Consider the following 22,816-nt stretch of genomic DNA (forward strand, 5'->3'; position numbering starts at 1 on the left):
CACTTTCCCAGATGACTGTCTAGACTATCCTGATACGCTGCATGAGCTGATAATAAACTACAAACCCAGCCAGTAACTATTTACTGGAGGTCTCTCTGTGGAGTGGCATAAACATGGTTTCCCCTTCTTCAGATCTCTGGCTTTTGTTCATCGAAAATAAAAAGTGAAACAACTACTCTTCTATACAGTGTCTTCAATGGGACACTGTAAATCACAGCTTCTTTTAACAATGAAAAAACAGGACAGGCGTTCATTCACATAAATCATCTCTTGAGAAACAATTTACTGCCATTTCTCATAACAAAGATCTACTACTATGAAGTGGAGTAAACCACATTTCCTTTAGCACTCCAGTATTTCATAACACTGATGAAGTCAGACAAGGCCGAAGACTTAAGGCAGGTAAACTATTAAGTACTTCCAAACTTCATCTTTACTTCATTTCAAATTCAGCAATACTTTGAAATTAATAAATGCTTTCTTTCTAATACATAATTGCTGTGCTGTCCCACACTGTCAAAATAATTAAAACTCTAAAATCCAATATGTTCTTCAACACCTACATAAGCTTCACTTTTTGACCACTCCAAGTTGAGTAGCAGCACTTCCTAGCCTCCATTTTCTAGTTACTGCAGACCAGGACAGTTAGGTGGCAACATCAGAAGATCTATGCTGAAATTCAAACAGTGGCCCTGGATCTGAACTCTGTTCTTAATCAAAACTCCCAGTAGCTTCACTGGGACTTCTGCCAGACTCAGTAGTACAGGACCAAACCCGAAAAGCTTATTTGCATTGGCATCCATTATTTCTTGTGAATCTGCAGAAGCAGAAGCCCCTCATTTGTCTGCCAGTGGGAACCTTGAGAGGGGCACTGGGTGGAGGGGAAGACTGCACGCAGAGACAGAGTGAAGTCACGGCATGGAGAGGCAGATATGTGCACAGTGCAGTTCATCCTCACCAGAAGTAAGCAGAAAGATGCTCTGACGTTAACTCAGACTACTCTTGGCAGCTGCTAAGAGCTCCTGCATCTTGTAAAATCTCATCTCCAATACAAAATCGGTCAGGCAGCTGGTAGCAGAACTGTCACAGCGTGCAAAAAACACAGCAGGAGAATAAAGCAAGGAAATTACTTCTGAAAATCTGGTATCTGTCTAGCTCCCAACCAAGGAATCCTTTACAGCCCACAGCTTTTTGTCTTCCACACTGATCCTTCTGGCTCACCATTTAGATTTTTTTACTAAACTCCATTTTTATTAATCAAAACAAATATGAGATTAACACTGAATGACTACACCCTATATGGGAAAAGTCAAAAAAAAACAAAAGAAACAAGCTTCTCATTTCTTATTTTTCAGAATCATGAGGAGGCTCAGGGGGGATCTCATCCATGCCTATAAACACCTGAGGGGAGGGTGCACAGAGGACAGAGCCAGGCTCTTATCAGTAGTGTCCTGTGCCAGGACCAGAAGCAATGGGCACAAACTGAAACACAGGAGGCTCCCCCTGACCATCAGGCAGCACTTCTGTGCTGTGCAGGTGACGGAGGCTCTGGGACACAGACAGGCTGTGCAGTCTCCTCCACGGAGATCTCTAAAGCTGCCTGGACATGGCCTGGGCATCCTGCTCTGGGTGTCCCTGCTGGAACTGGGGTTGAGCTTGATGGACACAAAGGTCCAAACTTCTGTCATTCCAGTAAGTCTCTGCAAATACTACTGAACAAGTTCAGTTCACACTACTGAACAAGTGCATTTATACTTTTCATGTTATACTTGTGACACTTCTCAACTTCTCTACTTAATACAGAACCTGTGAGTGCACAGAACATTCATGCATATACCCAAAATTAAAAGCTCACTTGTTACATATGATGACTTTCCTCATGGGCTTATCAAGACTGAGTTATATCGTTCTGACTGATAACTGTAATATATAAAATGTAATTACCTGTACAAAAGTACACAGAAATATAAACATATATGTACTTTCACAAAATACATATAAATACTCTTTTCCTATATAAGCTTGTATAAGCACATATGGTTACAAGCATATAATATTATCAACTGCACAGCAGGCTAGCATACCTTAAGTATGCTTTCCTGCACGCTCCCATCTAAGAATTTGGAAACAGTAGCATACACTTACATACATTAAGGTTTTGGCTTATGGCTATCAAAACTACAACCACTAAAATCAGCCTGAGCAATGACATAACTAGCACTGCCAACATACTCCACAGGTTTAAACACTTTGACAACAGAATTCTAAGCACTGAGAATATGTAAAGCCTTTTTTGAATGTACATTTACTGTCCCAAAGGATACATCTTTCAGTACTAAAGTGTTACACAGAGTAAAGTGTGGTTTACAAGCACTTGTTACCAGTGCTAGGAAGGGAAAAAAGGTATTTCATAGTCATCCAGAGTGTGAACTCATTTCAGATTTTAATTGCCAATGTATTAGTAATAAAAACCTATAGAGTATCATACTGAAAACTAATAAATTCAAGGGATGAACACTAACCTTCACACTGCTTTTGTCATTATGAGATTTTCATCTCTTATTTCCAGCTTTGAAAAGTGAATTATCACTGCTGATAAAGATGGGTTGGTTGCTTAATTGTTTTGTCCAGGAAAATATCTTGTAAGAATCTGTACTACTCTAGCTTTGATAGTTTAGGTACACATTTTGGGGCATCTGTGTACTCTTATCACATCTAAAAAGACTCAGGACAAACCTGCTTGGTTTATGATTACATTAGCCAGTCTAGCAAGAACCATCTTTCCCTCTAGACCTTCCTTCCAACATCTCCTTAAGTATGCTTAATTGCTGCCCATATGCCAGTGCATTTCCAAGTGTTACTGCAAATCAACACAGAAGAAAAAATTACATCCAATGTATTCAAAGATTTTTCCTTTCTTTCATGGGAGGCCACTGAAATCAGCAGAAATCTTTCCAGTGGATTTCAATAAACTGATACAAGTTTAAGTGCCGGGTTTGTTGAACTTCTTTTGAAGGCAATCTCAACTGGTTCTGTGTACTACTTTACATCTATTTTTCCTTCTTAAAGCGTAACATGTGAGGAGAGAGTGGGATTACTAAAGCACTCACAAAATCTTAATGTAACAATATATACTGTGGCACTAAGTGAGGCAGCTTAGTGACGGGACTCAGCAGTTCAAGTTATCAGTTCGACGTGATTATCTTGAAGGTCTTTTTCAACCTAGATAGCTCAATGTTTGTTTGTTTGTTTGTTTGTCTGTTTAAAGAGAAGAACACTACTGCTTGTTACGCTGTTGTATTTTAGGAAGAACTATGAATCACTTATGCCTTTGTGATTGTGAATTTCAGATGTTTGCTCATAAGAATAAGCAGATTAACACTGCACCTAGGACTGACAACAGAGAAGTGCATTCTAAAAACGCAGTATGAAGCAGTAGCATCACACCTTAGCAGAAGAGCTTTCTGGCACTAACTGAAAAGAATGTTATTGAAATACAACGACACAAGAATAAAACTACCCTATTTCTTCCAAGCTCAAGAAATAAAACAAAAGTTCTTCAGTTCGTAAAGTTTTAGCTTGACTAATGTGAAGATCTGTGGTTTGGATAATTTTTGTATTGTTTTACATTGTAAAATACTCACCAGATTATAGAACTTTTCATCATCTAAGATAAGATAACAGAAGTTAAGTGAAACAACTCTCTAATCAAAAAAGAACAGAACTTGTTATTCCTGTACTGCACTCAAAATGTGTTTTGGATACCTTCTCTAGGAGTTCAAACAATGGCTTTACTCTGCAAGCTCATCTGTGAGCACTCTGATCTCTATGTTAGAGCAGCATCGATCATTTTCCCTGCACTGGTTTATGACTGAAAACAATTGCTCCCACAGCTGACAGAAATTATGCAGATCACTAAAACAGCGTCTTCTACCTTGATCAAAATGTCTTTTCTGCGTGCAAAACACAAGGTTATATCGGAACAACTTAAGTCAATTTAATGAAGTAATAAAACAGTAACTGCTGCCTGCTTTCAAGGTTTTTCCTCTGGCAGGATCATGATGGCCCTAGGGAGATCTAGAGCTCTACAGCGGTACCACGCAGCACAACGCAACCTGCTCTTACAACAGGCAAACAAAAGGATCTGGAAATGGGGACTAAATGTAGCAACGTTAATTTCCAGTTCTACTAAACTATATAAAAGTAAAAATTCTGCATGATCACATTAAGTTTTTATCAGTAATTAATTTTGCATTAAACACCTTTTTTCTAAAATGGAGATTGAACACAATTTCTTACGTATGTGTAAATTGTCACACTTGCATTCAGCAGTCAAACAACTACAAAACAGAATATTCCAACTTGTACCATCTGAGGTTGGATTTTAGGACGCTGACATCCAACTTTCAGTCAACCAGGATTTCAAAAAGAATTGTTTCTCAGGAAAGAAAACATAATTTAGTTTCAAAATATATGATTTCTGTACTAGAAAATGTCTCTTCCATTGTTATATTTTATTATTTTCAGATGATTTGGGTTTAGCTGAGAGGCCTTTCTTTCCATTTACTGCAGATATTGCAGATTAAGCTTGTCTTACACAAATATTCAGAAGCAAGGAAATCTTGGGTGCATCAGACTGCTTAGCTGAGGTAAGCAGATTATGTCTCAGGTAGTACAAAGTCTAAAAAGCCGTATTACAGTGGAATAGTAGAGCTCACAGTCACATCAAGGGGAACCGCTGAAACGATGTGAAAAATTATCAAGGACTCTCCCTTTGAATTCTTCCAGTGCTCCATGCTGCAAGGTGCAAATGCTGAAAAATGTGAAAATACTCTCCACATCTGGCACAGAAACTGAGTTTTTCAGACATAAATTTCAGACATAAAAAGTGGACACAGCTCAAGATCCCGGAGCAGTAAAAGTTAAAGTAAAAATTTTAAATGACATGATCTGCAGATTCAGAGTAACATGCATAAAGGAACTGAGGCATGATGCACTCATTCTAGAAATACAGGCTGGCACTGAAAATATAGGGAGGATTATAGAAACAGCCCACTGTGCCTGACCCCAAAATGAAAGAGTAACAAGGGAGCACAGTATGGATAAACGCAGACAATAGGGCTTGATATCATGACATTACAGAGATGCTTCTCTCTAGCCCCGGCAAGTAAAAGTTTCTCTGAAAGGACAGAGTTATACCTAAAGAAAATGACAACATAAAGATTCCTGCAGGAGAAAGAGTTTAATATGACAGTTTTAAGGTGTGAGGAGAAGCTTTGGACATCAGCTCTAAACATATTTTTCCCTGCAGATTTGCACTCACTGAAAAAACAGTGCAGTATGGATACTTCAGGAGCCTGCTATCTGTATTACAGCCTCAATTCCATACAATGCCCAAACCACCTAATAAATCTATAAGAAATTATGTTCATCACCTTTGTAAAACCCAGACGCTGAAAATGATTTGATTTTTCTGACGAAGAAAAAATTCAATATGAGACAGATGTCAAATAGGTGTTCTTGGTAGACAATGTCATCTACCATAACCATGCATTCACATTAAAATGATGCTACACACCTGCTTCCCAAGAGGAAAACTCAAGCAGAGAAGCAACCATACATGATTATCATACCACTAAAACTTTCTGTCCTTCCTCAGTCCTGAGAGTAGATGATATAATATTTATTAAGTCACTGAAAGGAGTGAGGAAATCTTCTGTCACCATCCATTTTTAGGACACATTATGCATGCCATGACTAACTTGAAAAATCAGCTGACAGCTCACTAAAATACCAAGCTGTACACGCATGAAAAAAGTGTGCACTATGCCTTAAGCTGCAGAGGTAAAATACAACCTTCAAGAAATGTTTTCTTAAATCTGAAGATGTTAAACTTCAACTGTTTACAACATAATTTGCCCAATAACCTGCTACACTAGTAGTCAATGGTTTCTTTTGCAGAAAATGCACTTTGTGTTGCAGTTGTAAAACTGACAAATGAGCACACATTCTCCTACAAACTCTTTCAACACAGTATGTATCTGTGGTGCTAATAACGAAAATGCCATTACCCTCAATGGGGTTAGTTCTGACCCTGCAGACATCCAGGAGAAGCACCTGTAAATTCAAGTGATACCCAACTGTTTGCATCATTTGATGCATCATCAAGTCTGATTTCTCTTTCAGACTAAAAATGCAAGTTTCATTCTTCACACCACAGAACACCAAGAATGCTCAAAAACTTGTAGTAAAAAGCAAACATATGTAAAAAGGATAAAAAAGAATGCAAGACTGCCACAGCTCCACAAGGCCACATGCTGAGGGAAGCACCCTTACTGAGGCACACAGTAGCACAGATGCAGAGAAGAGAAAGCAGACCTCTGCCATTTCTTCTCCCCTCTGTTTCCTTTCTAAGGATTATTATCACCCTTCTTTTATTCACTTTATATTTAAGACCACAGTTAAGATCTAACGTTACCAATCTCCTTTCTGCTTTTCCTGAAATTCATCCAAAGTTCCCGTTGCACAGCTTTTAACACCTCTGTGAGTTTAGTGACATGTCAAGATTCCCAGCCAGCACCTTACTACAGATTTTTCAATTGTGCTGATAGCATTGCAGTATGCAGCATTCCACTGCAGTGAAAGGACAATATGTTGAAGCTTGGCTACAAACTGACCTTGAGCACTAAAGTTGTCTTTTTCCACAGGACTCATCAAGACGCTTCTTGTCAATGTCTGTCTGATGCAGATTTTACACTTTACCTACACTGCTTTCATTCAATTCAATTTTATTGACTCTGCTTTCCTTCCACCTTTATCAAAAGCTCATTGCTACATAACAAATATTTCAACTCCTTTATTTATTTCCATTGACTTTTCCAATGTTGTTCCTTGAGGCTTCTTTGGTTATTTTCCACATCACTGGCTATTATATGGTTAAGGTAGCAACTATTAAAATTCTCTATGAAGAGTCAGCTAAGATCAGCAATAGGCTTCTATAAACCAGTGTTTCTAAGGAGACACTACCCAAAAATGTGATAGTTTTCTTCCACCGTTTTACTGCAGAAAATCATAGGTTCATTACAAGCATATTTATTGATGGTCCAATATCAAATCAATCCAAATTCAAATTAAAATCATATAAAATGTAAATATTAAATTAGTTAATATTAACAAATTAAGCTACCTTCAATCTCTGCAAGCGCTCTGCTTCCCAGTATATGAAAAGATAGATTAAGTCATCTTCAGCTTTCTACCATTTCCGAAATTTCAAGCTCTTAAATAAGCAATCTCTGATGGTGCAGCCAACCTGGGCCACTCTGTAGTCTCAGCTGCTAAAAACTAGAGCAGTGTATAAACTAATCTGTGACAAAACTAGAGGAAATGATACCCTCCATACTTGCATTCAGAAAATCCAGATCACTACACTCAGTAGACCTCTTCTTGGGAAGAGTGAATCAGCCTGAACACACAGCTTCCTAAGAAAAAAAAAGACCATTCTCCCAAAGGAACCATAGCAATGCACTTTCTAATTGAGCATTTATCCTCATCATTTCAATAAAATCTTTGCCAGTAACATGTTTTGTACAAGTTCGGGTTTTTTTTTGTCATGCTCTTTCTGCTTCCCAAACAATGAACGTAATAGAGCTAACTCTTCTTCAACTGTTTTTCAGATAACAATGATTTCTGTGACTACATGATTTACTAATGAAATCCTTTCAGTGAACATAACTCTGCATCGAAGCATAAACTCAAGACCATTTGATGAGTAGTTATGACACAGTCTGAAACCCTGAAAGCAAGGGAAACAAGTTACAATACCAATACTTAAAATGGTTGGAATTATAAAGAAGTCTCATGTAAAACTTCAGTGAGACTAGCCTATGCTTACATTTACTTAGAATTACAGTTTATTTTCAACATGTTGCATCAATTATTAATTCTTAATTTTAAAAGTGAATTTTAAAAGTTAATGTAAATTTCAACTAGAGATGAATTCTTGGGAGCTCCTGTTTCTTCTTTTCTTTTCTTAAAAAGTTCACTGTAAATCTGTATTGATGAGCTTTTTAGTTGCTATACGGAGCTCATTTTCTTCACAGCAGCTGGGACAGTGCTGCGTTTTGGATTTGTGTCTACGACTGTATTGGTAACACTGCACTGTTATGGCTATAGCTGAGCAGAGCTTTTCCCTCTCTCTGCAATTCCCAGTGAGAAGGCAAGGAATGTACAAGAAGATGGGAGAGAATGCTCCCAGGACAGCTGACCCCAGTAACCACACGGATGTTCTGTACTGCACGATGTGTTATAAACAATAAAGCTGGGGAAAGAAGAAGAGGAGAACATTTGGAGTGACAGAGTTTGTATTCCCACATCACCAGTATGTGTGATGTCCCTGCTTTCCAGGAATGGCTGAGCATCTGACAGCCAATGGGAAGCAGTGAATGAATTCCTTGTTTGGCTTTTCTTGTGCTTGCCACTTTTCTTCACATACAGAATTGCCTGTATCTCAGCTCCAATGCTTTAGCCCTTCCTGTTCCTTCCACCATTCCATTGGGAAACGAGGGGGAGACTGGAGGGGGCTGAAGTTGCCATGGCTGGGCCTGCCTGGCAGAGGAGCCGCTTTGCCTTCATCATTTGTACACCGAGGACATTAGCCACAGCCATGCATCTTTGCAGGGCTCTGCCCAGCTCCCAGATTCACACCTCATGCTTTTTGGAGATGCTTTTGGCTAGCAGGTCAATGCTAAGGATGCAAGGCAAAACCGCTTTCTGATTTGTCCCATCAAGACGTGACAGTCTTCACACAAAGACTAAGAGAATCACTATAAAATGCTTTCCATGCTGCATCTTAAGGACAGTTAAAGCTTTCCATTTAAAAACTCCTTTTCAACACTAAATATTAGTAATAGAAAATGCATAATACAAAAGAGCTGCAGGAGGTGAAATGTTCCCAAAGTTATTTCTATGCAGAGAATCCACGAACAGAATTTACAAACCAGAGGACTAAAATAGTCCTGTGAAGCAAATTATCAGACAGCCAAAAGGAGACGTAAGCCACAGAAAGCCAGAATACAACTGTATTACAAGTTTACAGAAATCCATGCATCTTCTCTAAAAGAAAACAAAAGATTGCAGAATTCTTTTAGCTTCCATTCCTAACCCTATCCCAGCACCGATCTGAATTTAAAAAACATTCAGAGTCAAAAAGCATGCTGTATGCTTCCTTTTGTCAACATCTAGGCTTCAATTGATGAAGGAATACTGATAAATGCAGCACTGTGGAAGAATCAATGCAGCTTTTGTACAAGAGAAATCAAAGTCTATATACTTAGTGGAGTTCTGTAATGAGTCAACACTTCCATCAGATGGGAGCAGATACCATCCACAAGGAATCCCAAAGGACCCCAACCAACGGCTCTTCAAAAAACCATGGAATGAAAGAAGAGGTGAGTGATAAAAATGACCACTTGGTCAGGAAAAATTCTGAAGTACGTAGCTGGGAGAATACTGTAGGGAAATGTCACTGAAGGTTTTCCCATTCATTTGGCTATGGTGGGGTGGGGAACATCAGTGAGACTGCTCCCTGGGTCTGATTCTGTGGCAGATCTCCTATGCTCTGCAGCTTCCTGTTCAGGCACCTTCAAGAGCTTCTTTCAGTTCACCTTGTGTTCCTGGGTAACAAAAACCTCTCTGCAACATTAAAAGCATTTCAGACTGTATTTCAGCAGAATCTCTTCATGAGCACAGTTTTGCAAGCATTCCCTCAGTTCCCATCTTCAAAAAACAATACCAGTTCTAAGCAGAACAGAAACCAAACACAAATTCAACTTGTAGTCATTATAGAAATTAACAACACTCAAGGTTCTTCAATAACCGAAAGTTTCCTCTCAAGCTTTCTCTTAATACGGTATTTTTAAATTTGTCAGGAAATCAATTTGTCTAACCTTAAAAAACAAACAAACAAAAAAACCCAAAAAACCCAGCATTTAACTTTTCCATCATTTCACAATATTCTCAAACTAGGTTCTTCAAGTAAAGAGTTTTCCATTTTTTTCCCCCAATTTAAAATCTGCCTACAATGCTTACATAAGCAACAGTAAACATCAGCACTTCCTAAATTCCACAGAAGCTTTCCTACTCACCTGAGTATTTTGGGGGGCTTTGCATTTTCTTTACGAAAGGCAATCCCTATTGGCAAGTCACAGTTCTGTTGTGTTGGAGGTTTTTATTTTATTTGTTTTCTCTTCAGAACACCATTTCAAGTTAAGTAAATTAACTTATTTTTTTGTTGGAAAGCTTTCCTTACAAGCTGCTGAAGAACTCAAAACCTACTGTCCCTAATAACAGCAGCTCCTTTACATTTCAGATTGCCTTTCCCATACACCACTTAAAAACTGTGCCTTTCTCATCCATATCTTAAGTGCATTTTTCTCAGTCTAAACTTAACCTCAAAATCACAAACTGCAGTCTCTTAACAACCCTGGATTTTACTGGAGATAATCTGGAAATATGTCCATACTATTCAGGAGATATTTACAATAATCTGGTTAATAAAAAACTGTACTTTTTCTTTTTTATTTTTCCCTGAAGATATTTTTTTTTTCCTTCTGAAACTTAACAAAGCCATCACAGTTTTGTTCACCTTCTCATTAATCTATTAAAAAAAAAAAAAAAAAAAAGTCAATCTAACGTATCTGACAAAGAGAAAAAAACATTCAGTGAGGAAAAAAAAAGAGACAAAACTGGACAGAACTTTCCTGCAATCTTCTTCTCCTCCACAACACACTCCCTACTTCTTTTTAGGGACTGTTGATCTTTGGCTTTCTTTTCAGTGAAAACCTTCTAGATTTTGAATGTGATCCACTCCAAGATTCAAACCTTCATTCTCATCTTTCTTTAGCAGACTTGCTTTAAAGACATAATTTCTGCTTTTGTGTAAGACAAAGTATGATAACCCTGGGACGCTTCAATAATTAGCTGTCATGCCTGAACTAGCTGGAAACTATTAAGGATACCAAGTGCTTCAAAACCAACTAGTGATAAAAGTAATAAGGCTGCTTTACTGAAAGATTTGAGATGGTCTCATTTTTTGGATGAACCTACTGATAGGCAGGACACAGTATTATTCATATTTCTGGTTGCTGGGGTTTTTGTTGTTGTTTTTCTTTTTTTGTTTCTTTCTCCTCTTTTCAGTTTCAGCTTTAGAGAAGCTTATATCTGCTCTATACTACTAATTCGAAGCAAATGGGACAGGAACTCTCTAGACCAGAGATTATAATTGATTAGTTTATTAGCAAATAAAGCTCTGATCTCTGACATATATCTTAGCTTGTTCCCAAATGATTGTGCTTCCACTGCATCTGTCAGCCACAGGTTCATACTTGCCAAGCCTGCCATCATGGTCTTCTCCTATCCAAAACGACATAATCAGCTTTATCTTCTGCGTTCAGTGACAACGTACTACTCTCCATGTATATACTACACGACTAAATGCTAGCCTTCACTAGATTTTCAGTATAAAGTGGCTTTGTTTGCTGCACCCATTTTTTCCTAGATACTTACAAAACAGACTGAATGCAATGATAAAGACAGAGGAAAAGATGGAAGGAACACTAACCAACACACATTTAAGTATTCAAATTAAAAAGGGATTACATTATTTTTTTAATCATTACTGCCAACAGCACATTCAGTGTAATCTGTTATCTTTTTTAAAACTGCAAAATGTTAAATCTTCGCATAGTGAGAAGGGAGAAATTTTAAACACCTTCTCTGTAGACATCTTGTTGGGTTTTCAATTTTGAAAAGTTGTCCACTTATGAAAGCAGGGAGAAGGGAAAGTTGAAAGCATTTTCCCCCTCCACCCTCCTTCCCCTCTGCTTCTGCAGTGCAATCTGAACATGCTGGATCAAGGTGCCAAGGCCAGCTGTATGATGACCAAGAAGAGTTAAGTGCCAGGTCCTGCACTTGGGTCACAACAACCCCCATGCAACACCATTTGCTGGGGGAAGAGTGGATGGAAAGATACCCAGCAGAGAAGAACCTTGAGTGCTGGTCAGCAGCTGTCTGAATATAAGCCAGCAGTATGCCCATGTGGCCAAAGAGGCCAACGGCATCGTAAGGTGTATCAGACTGTGGACAGCAGCACAGAGCAAGTCATTTTCCCCCTGCACTTGGCCCTGTTAAGCCTGCACCTAGAATACTGTGTTCAACTTTGAGCCCTTAAAACAAGAACAAAAGTGCTGCTGTGCATTCACAGGATGGCCACAAAGACGGTGATGGGTATAGAGAATAAGTCCTTTGAGGAACTAAGGGAATCAGAGTTATTTAATCAAGGGGAAAAAAAAAAAAAAAAAAAAAAAGGTTGAGGGGAACCCTCATTGCTTTCTACAGTTACCTCAAAGGAGGCTGTAGCGAGCTGAGGACTGGTCTCTTGTACCAAGCAAAGAGCAATTAGGACGAGAGAAAACGGCCTCAAGTTGCACCAGAAAAGGCTCAGATTGGATATTAGGAGAAATATCTTCACTGAAAGGGTTGTAAAGCATCGAGACAGGCTGCTCAGGGAAGTAGTTGAGTTGTTATCCCTTGAGGCATAGATGTGCTGCTTGGTTTGATGGGACGTGGTTTGGTGGTAGACTTTACAGTGTTACATTAACAGGTGGATTTGACGACTTTAGAGATGACTATGATTCTATGATACTATGATCAAACCACTCATGTATGCAAATATCTTCAACTGGAGTTGCCTGAATATGGACCGCACTTAACTGTGCAAACCAAGAAGTACATCATACTCAGAGTTTGAGATCTCTAGTCTCAAGCAAACAATGAAAATAACTATCAGGATCTTCCAACAAACAATCTGACGTATTTCTCTAACTTAAGATATTCGCCTTCTTTTTCTTCACAAGTAGACAATTTCAATATTTATATATGGAGTTGCCAAATTTATGTCAGATAAAATTTCACCTTATTGCTGCAAACATCTGTAATTGTTATCTCTTACTATCTTGAAGGGAAATAAGATAAATGAAACTGCAGCATTTTGCTAATAGACAGTTTTTCCTATGTGTGGGAAAAGCTGACATAAATGCTTCTTTATTAAGAGTTTTGTTGTTTTGTTGTTTTTGTTTTTTTTTTAAGTGGGGATTTTGTAGCACTTTTAACCCATGTTTTTATTTCACTGTAGATGAACACCCCTGTGAACTGAATGAGGCTATCAGAAGATGCCAGTGAAATAGTATCTTTCTCAATTCAGTCAACAGACCCAGAGTGGTTCCTTTACAAACAAACAGAAAGTATCTCAACACATGATCCCAATGGATAAAAGCAGACTGAAAATGAACAAAATTAGTGTTCAGCAGCTAAGTATTCCATTTTCTATGCACTAAAAAAAAAAAAAAAAAAAAAAAAAAAAGAATAATAATGTCTGGCATTTTCAGTTACATTCACTCCCTGAGCATGCAAAATTCAGCAGTCTCACACTAACTCCAACAAAATGCTATGTATGACCTCTCTAGTTAAAACAACTCAGGATATTGGTTGACTACTAAGCCTGCTGAAACTACCCTGCTCAGCCTTCAATGAATTGCAGTCTCACAGTGCCCCAGTCCCTTTCGGAGTGGGTGAAGGCAATAATACATGCTTTGTCTGGTTAGGTCTTCAGAGCAGGGACCCACTTACATGCACACATTCTATCCTACACAATGAAAATCTATTTCAGTTTAGCCTCATGCTAGCCACTATAAAGCAAAAACAAACAAAAAAAGAAACTGCAAAAATAAGATATTACATCCCCACAACTCCTACTCAAAGAGAAAAGTTCACCAACCACAAGAACATTTTTGCTACTAAGCATCCAAAAAAACTGGGGTACTGCTTCAAAGCGTACAATCCCATGTGTAAGCCCTCAAAGGTCCACAGTTATTCTCACTGTAACTCACAGAACTTGAACTATCTCTGCTTCTCATGGTCCAACAACCAAAAACCAGACATTGAGGAACTGCATACAAGATCTTTTACATACCTGTCACAGGAAAGTGAAGTTTCTTAAGTATTTTATTCCCTCCTTGCTTGCTTTAAATCTGAATTTTCTCCTCTTCTGCTTCAGTTAGTATATATGCTGTTCATTGATATGTCCCTTCCTTTACCCTAGTTATTTCTCTGCATTTGTTTAACCTCAGCATCTTGCTGGTTTGAAGAAATACTTTCTTTTTACCCATTCTCATCTTTGTCCTTAAACAGATCAAAACAAACTACCTTCCTGTCGAGAAGGTCACATGAAAGCAATTGCTCTCAAATACAACGTGAGATGTATGCTCTTTTATCCCAGGAAACAGATCTCTGTTTCAGTGACATCATACAATCATCGAATGTCCTGGATTGAAAAGGACCACAATGATCACCCAGTTCAAACACCCCTACTATGAGCAGGGTTGCCAACCACCAGAGCAGGCTGCCCAGAGCCACATCCAGCCTGGCCTTGATGCCTGCAGGGATGGGGCATCCACAGCCTCCTTGGGCAGCCTGTTCCAGTACTTCACCATCTTCTGTGAATACTTCTTTCTGATGTCTAACCTAACCCTCTCCTGTCTCGGTTTAAAACCATTCCACCTTGTCCTATCAGTATCCACATTTGAAAGTAGCTGTTCCCCCTTGTGTTTATACACTACCTTCAAGTACTGGAAGGCCACAATGAGGTCTCCCCGGAGCCTTCTCCAAGCTAATCTAGCCCAGTTCACTCAACCTTTCTTCATAGGAAAAGTGCTCCAGCCCTCTGACCATCTTACTAGTCCACCTCAGGACCTGCTCCAAGAGTTTCATGTCCTTCACATTCTGGGGGCCCCAGGCCTGGATGCAATACTGCAGATGGGGCCTCACAAGAACTGACCAGAAGGTGACAATCACCTCCCTCTCCCTGCTGGCCACCCCTCTTTTAACGCAACTGAGAACACAGTCAGTCCTCTGAGCTGTAAGCACACACTGCTGGCTCATGTCCAGCAGACTGCCTCAAGCTTATTTGGATATTCCCTTGCAGTACCCCATTTCCCAAGCCACCCCCTCCCTCTGTTGTCATCTCACTTTGCACTCTTCCATCAGTCCATTTCTCCTTGGACTCTCCTGTCACTGGTCAGAGCTGCTGCTGACACAGGGAGGTCACTTCATGCACCACTAGGAACTCCAGGTGCAACATGCACACTTGGGTAAGATTCACAAGCAACAATTTTACTGAGAACCCCAAAGCTCCTCCCTTTCTAAAGTTCTTAAGCTGTATTCAGCTGCTATATTTACGCTTTTTCTCTTCATTTATCTGCCCGACCTGAAGTCCTCTCTCTTCGTTGGTGTTCTTCCCTAAGCTATTCCTACTCAATCCAAAAACCCCTTGCTTCTCATTGTAAGGCACCCATCCGACCACTTTTGCACAGTCTGCAAGCACTGTTCTTCCACGTGGGATGAAGGCAGATTTTCAAGAGTGACAGGATGTCTCTCTCCCATTTCTTGTCCACTAACCCATGACAAAGAAGGAAACAAATGCTGCTTTTCCATCCTGCTACATACACCTCTATGTACCACCGCCTATTCAAAAAAAAAAAAAAAAAAAAAAAAAAGTACAGGCTGTGATCAAGAACAAAAATATTGTTTTCTCATATAGACAGCTTGAGAAATCAGAAGAACTGATCATGCCAGAAAAAAATTGAGGATGAGGCAATTTATTCTGCTTCATTTGGTTTCTTGTGGACTTTTTTTTTTTTTTTTTCTCCAGTTTTCTTCCACTGGGTAGGACAGCTAAATTTCAACATCTTTTTAATTTTTTTTTTTTTTGTAAAAACAACAGACAATATCAAATGCTTGCATCTTTTGTGCTTGCAAATCAAGGAGAAGAAGCTGACCAAAAGAACAGACTTTGACAGGAAATATAAAAGGTCACTGTATATATCAGAAAGAGTAAAGCACAAGCTCCCAGACAGGTTCTGCTTTCTTGTTAACCCAGCAGCAAGTCTCAAGTTAAATACTGTAATCATGCCAGTCATTAGTTACTGCTCAGCCTCCTGTCTCCAGCCCGGAAATTAGTCTGCTAGGAGCCCAGATAGCTGAACAAGCAGTCACGTTTTATCATATAACTGAGTCTGGGAGGCCAATCTCAAGGAGAGCTACATATGTTCTAAATTAGGAAGAAAACATCTATTTTAAAAGAACTTAATTTACAGAACAATAAGAATTATGCATTCAAAACACAGTAACGTAAAAAAAACCAACAAGACAAAATCCCTTATAATTCTGATAAGATTATGTGAACTTCCCTTGCTAATGACAAACTATATGATTTTAGTTAAGGAGTAATGAACTGTTGCTATAATCAGTTTAAAATTAAAGTACAGAGGCTTTTTTTTTTTTTTTTTTTTAACTGCAAAGCATAATGGAACTTCTACAAACATATAAAGAAATCACTGACTTCTGAGTTTTGTTGTAAATTATTAAGTTCTTACTAGGTTAAAAATCTAACCTATAAATTACTGTTGGAGAGAATAAAGATTTAAGGTATCCTTTACATCTTTTTTCATGTAATTCAGCTCATGTAAATTAGAAGTATTGCATTATTAACAGTCACTGCCAGTATACATTACAGAAATCATCTTTCTTTTACTGAACAAAAGTACAAGTTACTAGCTTCTTCTTCAGAAAATTTTGTCTTGCCATTTACACTTGGAAATATGACAGAATTTTCTGAAAGTCAGCATCCAGCGTCTTCAGAGATGCTCTACCCCACTTAAGTCTAAAATTTGCAAGCCAATGGAATAGATGAAAAGGAAAGACAATATATTTATGTCTAACAAATCATCAACAGCAACCAGCATGTTTACATACAAGTTTACAAGTTAGTGGTCACCCTCATAAGAAAGGCAATACCAGAACAGACTACAGAGCAGTGCATGCAAGAGCAGCTTTAAGAAAAATACTGTGCGACCTTATAAGTTCTTTGCATGTGTTTGATGGGTTAAATATTGTGCATTGAGCCACTTCCACAATTACAAGCTTAGGTAGCTGCTGAAAAAACAGAGAAACTATTTATTTTAGAGAAATTAATCCCTCCCTATAGGCACATCATACTCTGTTTAACCTGACAAGCACAGTAGTATCTATGTTGCCTTGCCTACAACTAGCTTTCTCGTATTTTACAAAGTATTTTACAAAGGCCTAACATATTTAAAACACACATGAAAAGTTTGGTACCACACGTTGCACCACAGATCATGAACTCCTACCACAGTATTTTTTTCCCTCCAAACAGCATGAATTAGGACTATGTAACGGATGCCATGTAAGAATAACAAAGCCAGAACTTCACAGATCGCGTATACCCCTCTTAATTCATTTTATAGTACTTACGATCCTGATATCGCAACTGAACTGAAAAGGCTATGCAACATCAAGAGAAAAGATGAGGAGAAATTTAATTTAATCCTTTCCACTTTACAAAAGCATATTACATTATATATATATATATATATATATATATATATATATATATATATATATATATATATATATATATAAAATATATAATTTACATGTGCTACATTTCGGTGACCATAGCAGAAGTAAATTTTGCCTACTATCTCTAATTTCAAGCAAGAAGCTTCAGACGTCTAAATACAACATACTTTCCAAACAAAAAAAGAAGGAAAAAAAAAAAGAACAAAAGAACAATGGCTTAAATGTCCTAAAACAGTAACATTCTGCACATCATGTTTCAATAGTAGACTGAATACATGACTTTGAAAGACAGCTAACAGAGGTGCCAAAATACAGTTATTTACTTCCTTTGTCTCTTGAATTCTGCAGTTTTATATTTTCATAATGAACTGTAAGAAAGCAGACTGTAAAGCTTTTGTCACAGCAAAAATGAAGTTAAAACATCTGTTAGCACTAGAATCTTTCACAGAAGTCAACCTATTTTGCACACATAACCATCCTTAAAAAAGACTAAGCCATTCCCACAGTTGGATTCTGTCCTGTCTGTTAATAAGATTCCACAGCGCTGAAACAAGTCAGATCCTAAACTAAAAGGAAATCTTAATTATGAGTGACTGCTTCTGACAAAAAGAAAGCCTACCAAGTTTCCTGGCATTAAATAAAATATTTCTGAATGCAGACTACACTAAGAATAATAAAAATTTATTTTCAGTATTATGATTCTACTGCATTATTGTCCAGATAGAACTATTATCTATCTATTGAAGGTATCCAAGTATTAGCTCCACATGAACTATGGCTCAAACTATAAAGCAAATTCATATTGTCCAACCACTTCACATTGCTTTGAAAATCCATCCTAAATTGATAAGACAGGTAGTGTTTCTTTTTGCTAGATGAAACCATTCATTCTACAAAGACAGATTTCTGAAAACAGTTACAAACACTAGCAGAGTTCTTGACGGACTGATGTCTCTGACTTTCCACACTCACATAAACGTGAAAGAATTGGGTACTTGAGCTTCATTCACAAGAATCTACTATAGGGAATGGGCTGGATATAACACAACAGCAAAAACTAAACCAACAGCAGCAAGTGTCAATCTGATTTTACGAATGAAAACCGTAAGTAATTACAGACAAAGAAACAAATTCATACTTTACATTTCTCTGTTGCTTGTGACATCTAGTGGGTATACAAAACAAACACGGAATAGCAAATATAAATTCCTGGCTTTTTCGGTTTCATTCAAATATTTGTTTTCCAGAAGCACATTATTTTCATTTTCCCAGTCAACAAATGTCAGAAACAGTAGAAGTTGCTTTCACAATTAACATACATGCAGCTTTGAGTGCCTCTAGATGAATTTACAACACGGAATTCTATGGCAGAAGCTATTTCCAAACACAGAAGGGCAAGATATTTATGGGCAGACAGCATAAGTCAAGGGTAATTGCCATCGCTGCTTTCAAAATTGAAGTAACTAACATGAAGACAGGAGGGCAGTCTGCTAAAGTCTGTCTGCCTGACCTAGCACATGACCTAGCAGAAGCCTTCCATGGTGAGACAGCCATTTGAGAGAAATAGGCTGAATACACGAACAATAAAGAAGGTGAGCAGAAAGCTGGTCTGCTTGCTTAAAGAGTTGTGCAAATTGCAGCTGAGGACAGAAAGCTAGTGCAGGCCTCAGGGAGTATCACTGGAACAAGTAACAGCTTAATGTGTTCATTAACAACTTGGGTAATGGCACAAGAACACTCTTTCAACAAGCTTGGAGAAGACACCAAATCAGAGGCACCAGCTGATATACTAGAGGACAGACCCAGAGTGACCAGACAGCTTAAAAAATAAAAATAAAAAATAGTCTAGGAGTTATTTCAAAACATTCAACAAAAGCAGATGAAGTCTCACAACCAGGATGAACTAACTCAATGGAACAATACAGGCTAGAGGCCAACTCACAGCCAGGAGGCTCTTAGAAAAGGATTATGGGGACCCAAGTAGACGAAAACCTTAATATGCATTAGTTGTCCATCCCTGCAGCAAAGAAGGCCAGTTCGATGGGGTTTATCACTATGAGAGGAGCATCCATTCCAGCAAAGAGACCCTCTGCCCCTATCTGGCACTTGTTAGACTGCACCAGAGTAATGTGTAGTTTTACACTCCAATAGAAGAAAAGATATGGACATATGGAAGAAGGTTCAGGGAAGGGGCACCACACTGATCAGGGAGCTGGAGCACCTGCTCTGTGTGAGGAGGCTGATGGACCAAAGTTTGCGCAGCCTTAACAAGAGGAGAGTTTAAGAGGGGTACACTGCTTCCTGTGATAGGATTCACAGAAACTGGAGACAGATTCTTCTTGGAGTCTCAAAGGACTCGTCTAAGAGGCAAGAAACACAAAATGGAACACGCAAAACTCTGATTAGGTATTAATATAGAAGTTTCCACCACGAGCATGGTCAAATAGTAGAACAGGTTGTACAGGGAAGGTGAAATTTCCAACGCTGTATGTCTTCATACTACAACACTACTGATAGGACACAAACATGAGCAAGCTGATCAGATTGCTAACTGAAGGGCTGGACTAGACGGCCTGGTGGAGGTCTCTTCACATTTACATTATTCTATGATTCTAAGTCTGATTTTGCCCTGAGTGTCTTACCCACTGCTCAAGTAAGAATGTGATGTTACAACAATAACCCTAGACTATTTTCTACTGATGTAAATGACCCCATCCTGCTTTTTAAATTAACAATCTGTTGAATGTTTAAAGGGGTAAGACAACAATATTTAAAAGCACTTGGGATTTCACAACACTGTTGCTCAGTTCTTCAGTGTCCTTTTTGATGAGAACATATTTGCAAACACACCAACTTAAAGGAAGATTAAGAATAACATTTCTGCTAAGATCTTCAGCATCAGCTTTGATTACTGTTGACAACTTCATTGTAAAAAATGTATGATTCTTATCATATTCTGTAAAGCAGTTCCCATTTATATCCACTCTTTAAAAATCCAGCCCAGCAGGACAATCAATTGGGTTAAGCTTGTTAGTTTGATACACACAAAATAATGTTGAGCAGCAGTTCTACATTACTACTTCTCTAGAGTCACCTTTGAAAATAAAAACAACGTTCTCATTTACTAAAAAGCAAAGCATTTAGATTTCTGAGTGCAAACAGATCAAGAGTAAACGGAAATATACAGACAGTGCCTTAATTATTTATGTGCTAATCACATAGTGTAACACTAGAAACATTTTATTCAGCATCATTAAAACTGACTTTTTGTCAGAAAAAAGAAAGCTAAAGAATTTCTCTATAAAATTTTAAAATAATGTCCTACGTTGATCATCCAATTAACAAAAGCACTTTAACGTCAGTACTTTTCAGTTGTTCTCACAAATGAGAAAAGTTTCTTCCTTGTCTTGTCTTACTTTTTCCTGTACAACAGAATTAACCAGAACAAGTAATCCTGATCTAATTATGTATGTGTGATTCTAATACACAGCAATCTGAGGTGCAATTTGCTCTCATACAGTATCACGTAGCTAAGAGAAAAAGATAGCTCATCTTTCAACTATCACACAAAACAGGATCAACTCAAATTCCTCCCAGCTGTACAAGCTCTGTATTTGCCATCTTGAGCTGTGGCTATCCAACCATAAGGACACGCTTTCTAAAAGTACAAAGAACAAATGACTTTTGTGAACTTACTGGCTCAGCTGGCAAATATACTTTTCAAAACTTGCACATGCACATGGCTGCATATAACTGCTCATAACTGCCTTATTTATTTCTTTTACCTCTTTCACACTGAGGGCCAGTAAACCCGTAGACACATGCACAGCGATTAGGTCCAATACACCGTCCTCCATTCTGGCAGCCTTTTTCACAGACAGCTTTAATTAACAAAAAGAAAGAAAAAAAAGCTATGTTAACAACATTTTATGCATCCATGTTATTCAAAACTCATTTTCTTCCCGTCAACTCCTCTAAGTCTCTTTGGACCCAAAGATAAACATTAACAATAATGATTGTTCAGGTCAAATTCCATTAGTACTTACACCTGCTCCACCTTAATTGCAAGCAGCTGTTTAATTAATCTTATTCAGCACAGCTTTTTGGCAGACACTTAACTTCAGTACACTATTTAAACAGTTGTGCAGCAATAGTCTCTAATCATAAGAACTTACATCCATCACCAAAGTTAGCAGGTACAAACCCAACTAATTTGCGCACGCATTAAGTTGTGACATTCACTTGCAGCAGCAACAAACCTCTCAGGAAGCAGGGCCTGGGACTCAGGATTCATAATGCTAGCAGAAGAAGAGAAGCTTGGAGCAAGGGAAAGGAATTACCAGTTTAATTTATCTTTAAGCACCATCAGAAACCAAGCTTCCAAAAGGATCCCTAAAAGAAATAAAACTTTTTTTTTTTCTTGGTAAGAAGGCACAGTATGGAAAGAAGGAAAAGGTACTTCTGCAGTTAGGAAAGTTCTGCACACTCACTCACTCAATTTATTGATGGGGAGAACCAAGAACAAAGCCTCCCTTCAAAGCAATGAGGCCTTCTCAGTTTGAAAGAGAGGCAATTCATCAACTAGTTCAAATAATATCATTAACATTTTTTGATCAATTCTGGCTATTATCCGGGTCACCGTTTCCAGGACATACAGCCTTGTTCAAAGTTAGCATACAATCCAAATCAACAAATTTCACCTAAAAGACAGTCCCACTGTCTTTAAGTCATGCGAAAAGCAGCAAAGAGGTCCCAGTCTAAAAGTTTCTAGGCCAGGGTTTATAATGTATTTGAATATCCAGTGAGAAAGGGCCTCAGGAATATAAAGGTAGTAAACCTTTCAAATCGGAAAAATGCTCTGTGTCACAGTGGGGAACCTAACAAGATATTCACTGAGACCAGTCTCAACAGTATGTTCAGGCTTTATGGAATGCTTTAGAGACATCTTTTCATCTGTTTACTCTAAACATGCCTGTCTGAAAGCGTTCGCATTTGGCTCAGGACTTTAAGATGTGCATGATGGGGCCACCAACATTCAGAAGTAAATCTGTCATGAACAAGGGTTGTGTTGTTACAACTATTACCTTAAGTTTTTTGAGAGCTTACCCAAGCAGAAGAAAAGAAAAAAAAAGTCTGCTTTAAAGCACTAAGTCAAAACAGCAAGACAAAAGGATATTCTCCGAACTATCCAGTCTGACCATTCTTTGCACAGCGGCCTTTTTTGTTTCTATTTCCTTCAGACCTCCACCAGCTAGCCTCGCAGCTAAGAACTCAACATCTAGCCTCAGAACACCTTACTTTAAATCCTTAAACTGCAGTC

General features: G+C 38.3%; 1 protein-coding gene across 1 annotated transcript in view; it reads right to left on the reverse strand.

The window, feature by feature from the left end:
• The window catches only part of FBN2 (fibrillin 2), a gene marked incomplete at both ends in the record, with an annotated part of 158,293 nt that overhangs the window by 130,261 nt on the left and 5,216 nt on the right, over positions 1-22,816 (reverse strand). The window contains one exon of the mRNA XM_079548052.1: positions 21,282-21,377. Within this exon, the coding sequence (XP_079404178.1) occupies positions 21,282-21,377 (96 nt within the window). The remainder of the gene's footprint in view (positions 1-21,281; positions 21,378-22,816) is intronic.

This window comes from Tetrao urogallus (genome assembly GCF_951394365.1).
Source record: "Tetrao urogallus genome assembly, chromosome: Z".
Taxonomy (NCBI): Eukaryota; Metazoa; Chordata; class Aves; order Galliformes; family Phasianidae; genus Tetrao; species Tetrao urogallus.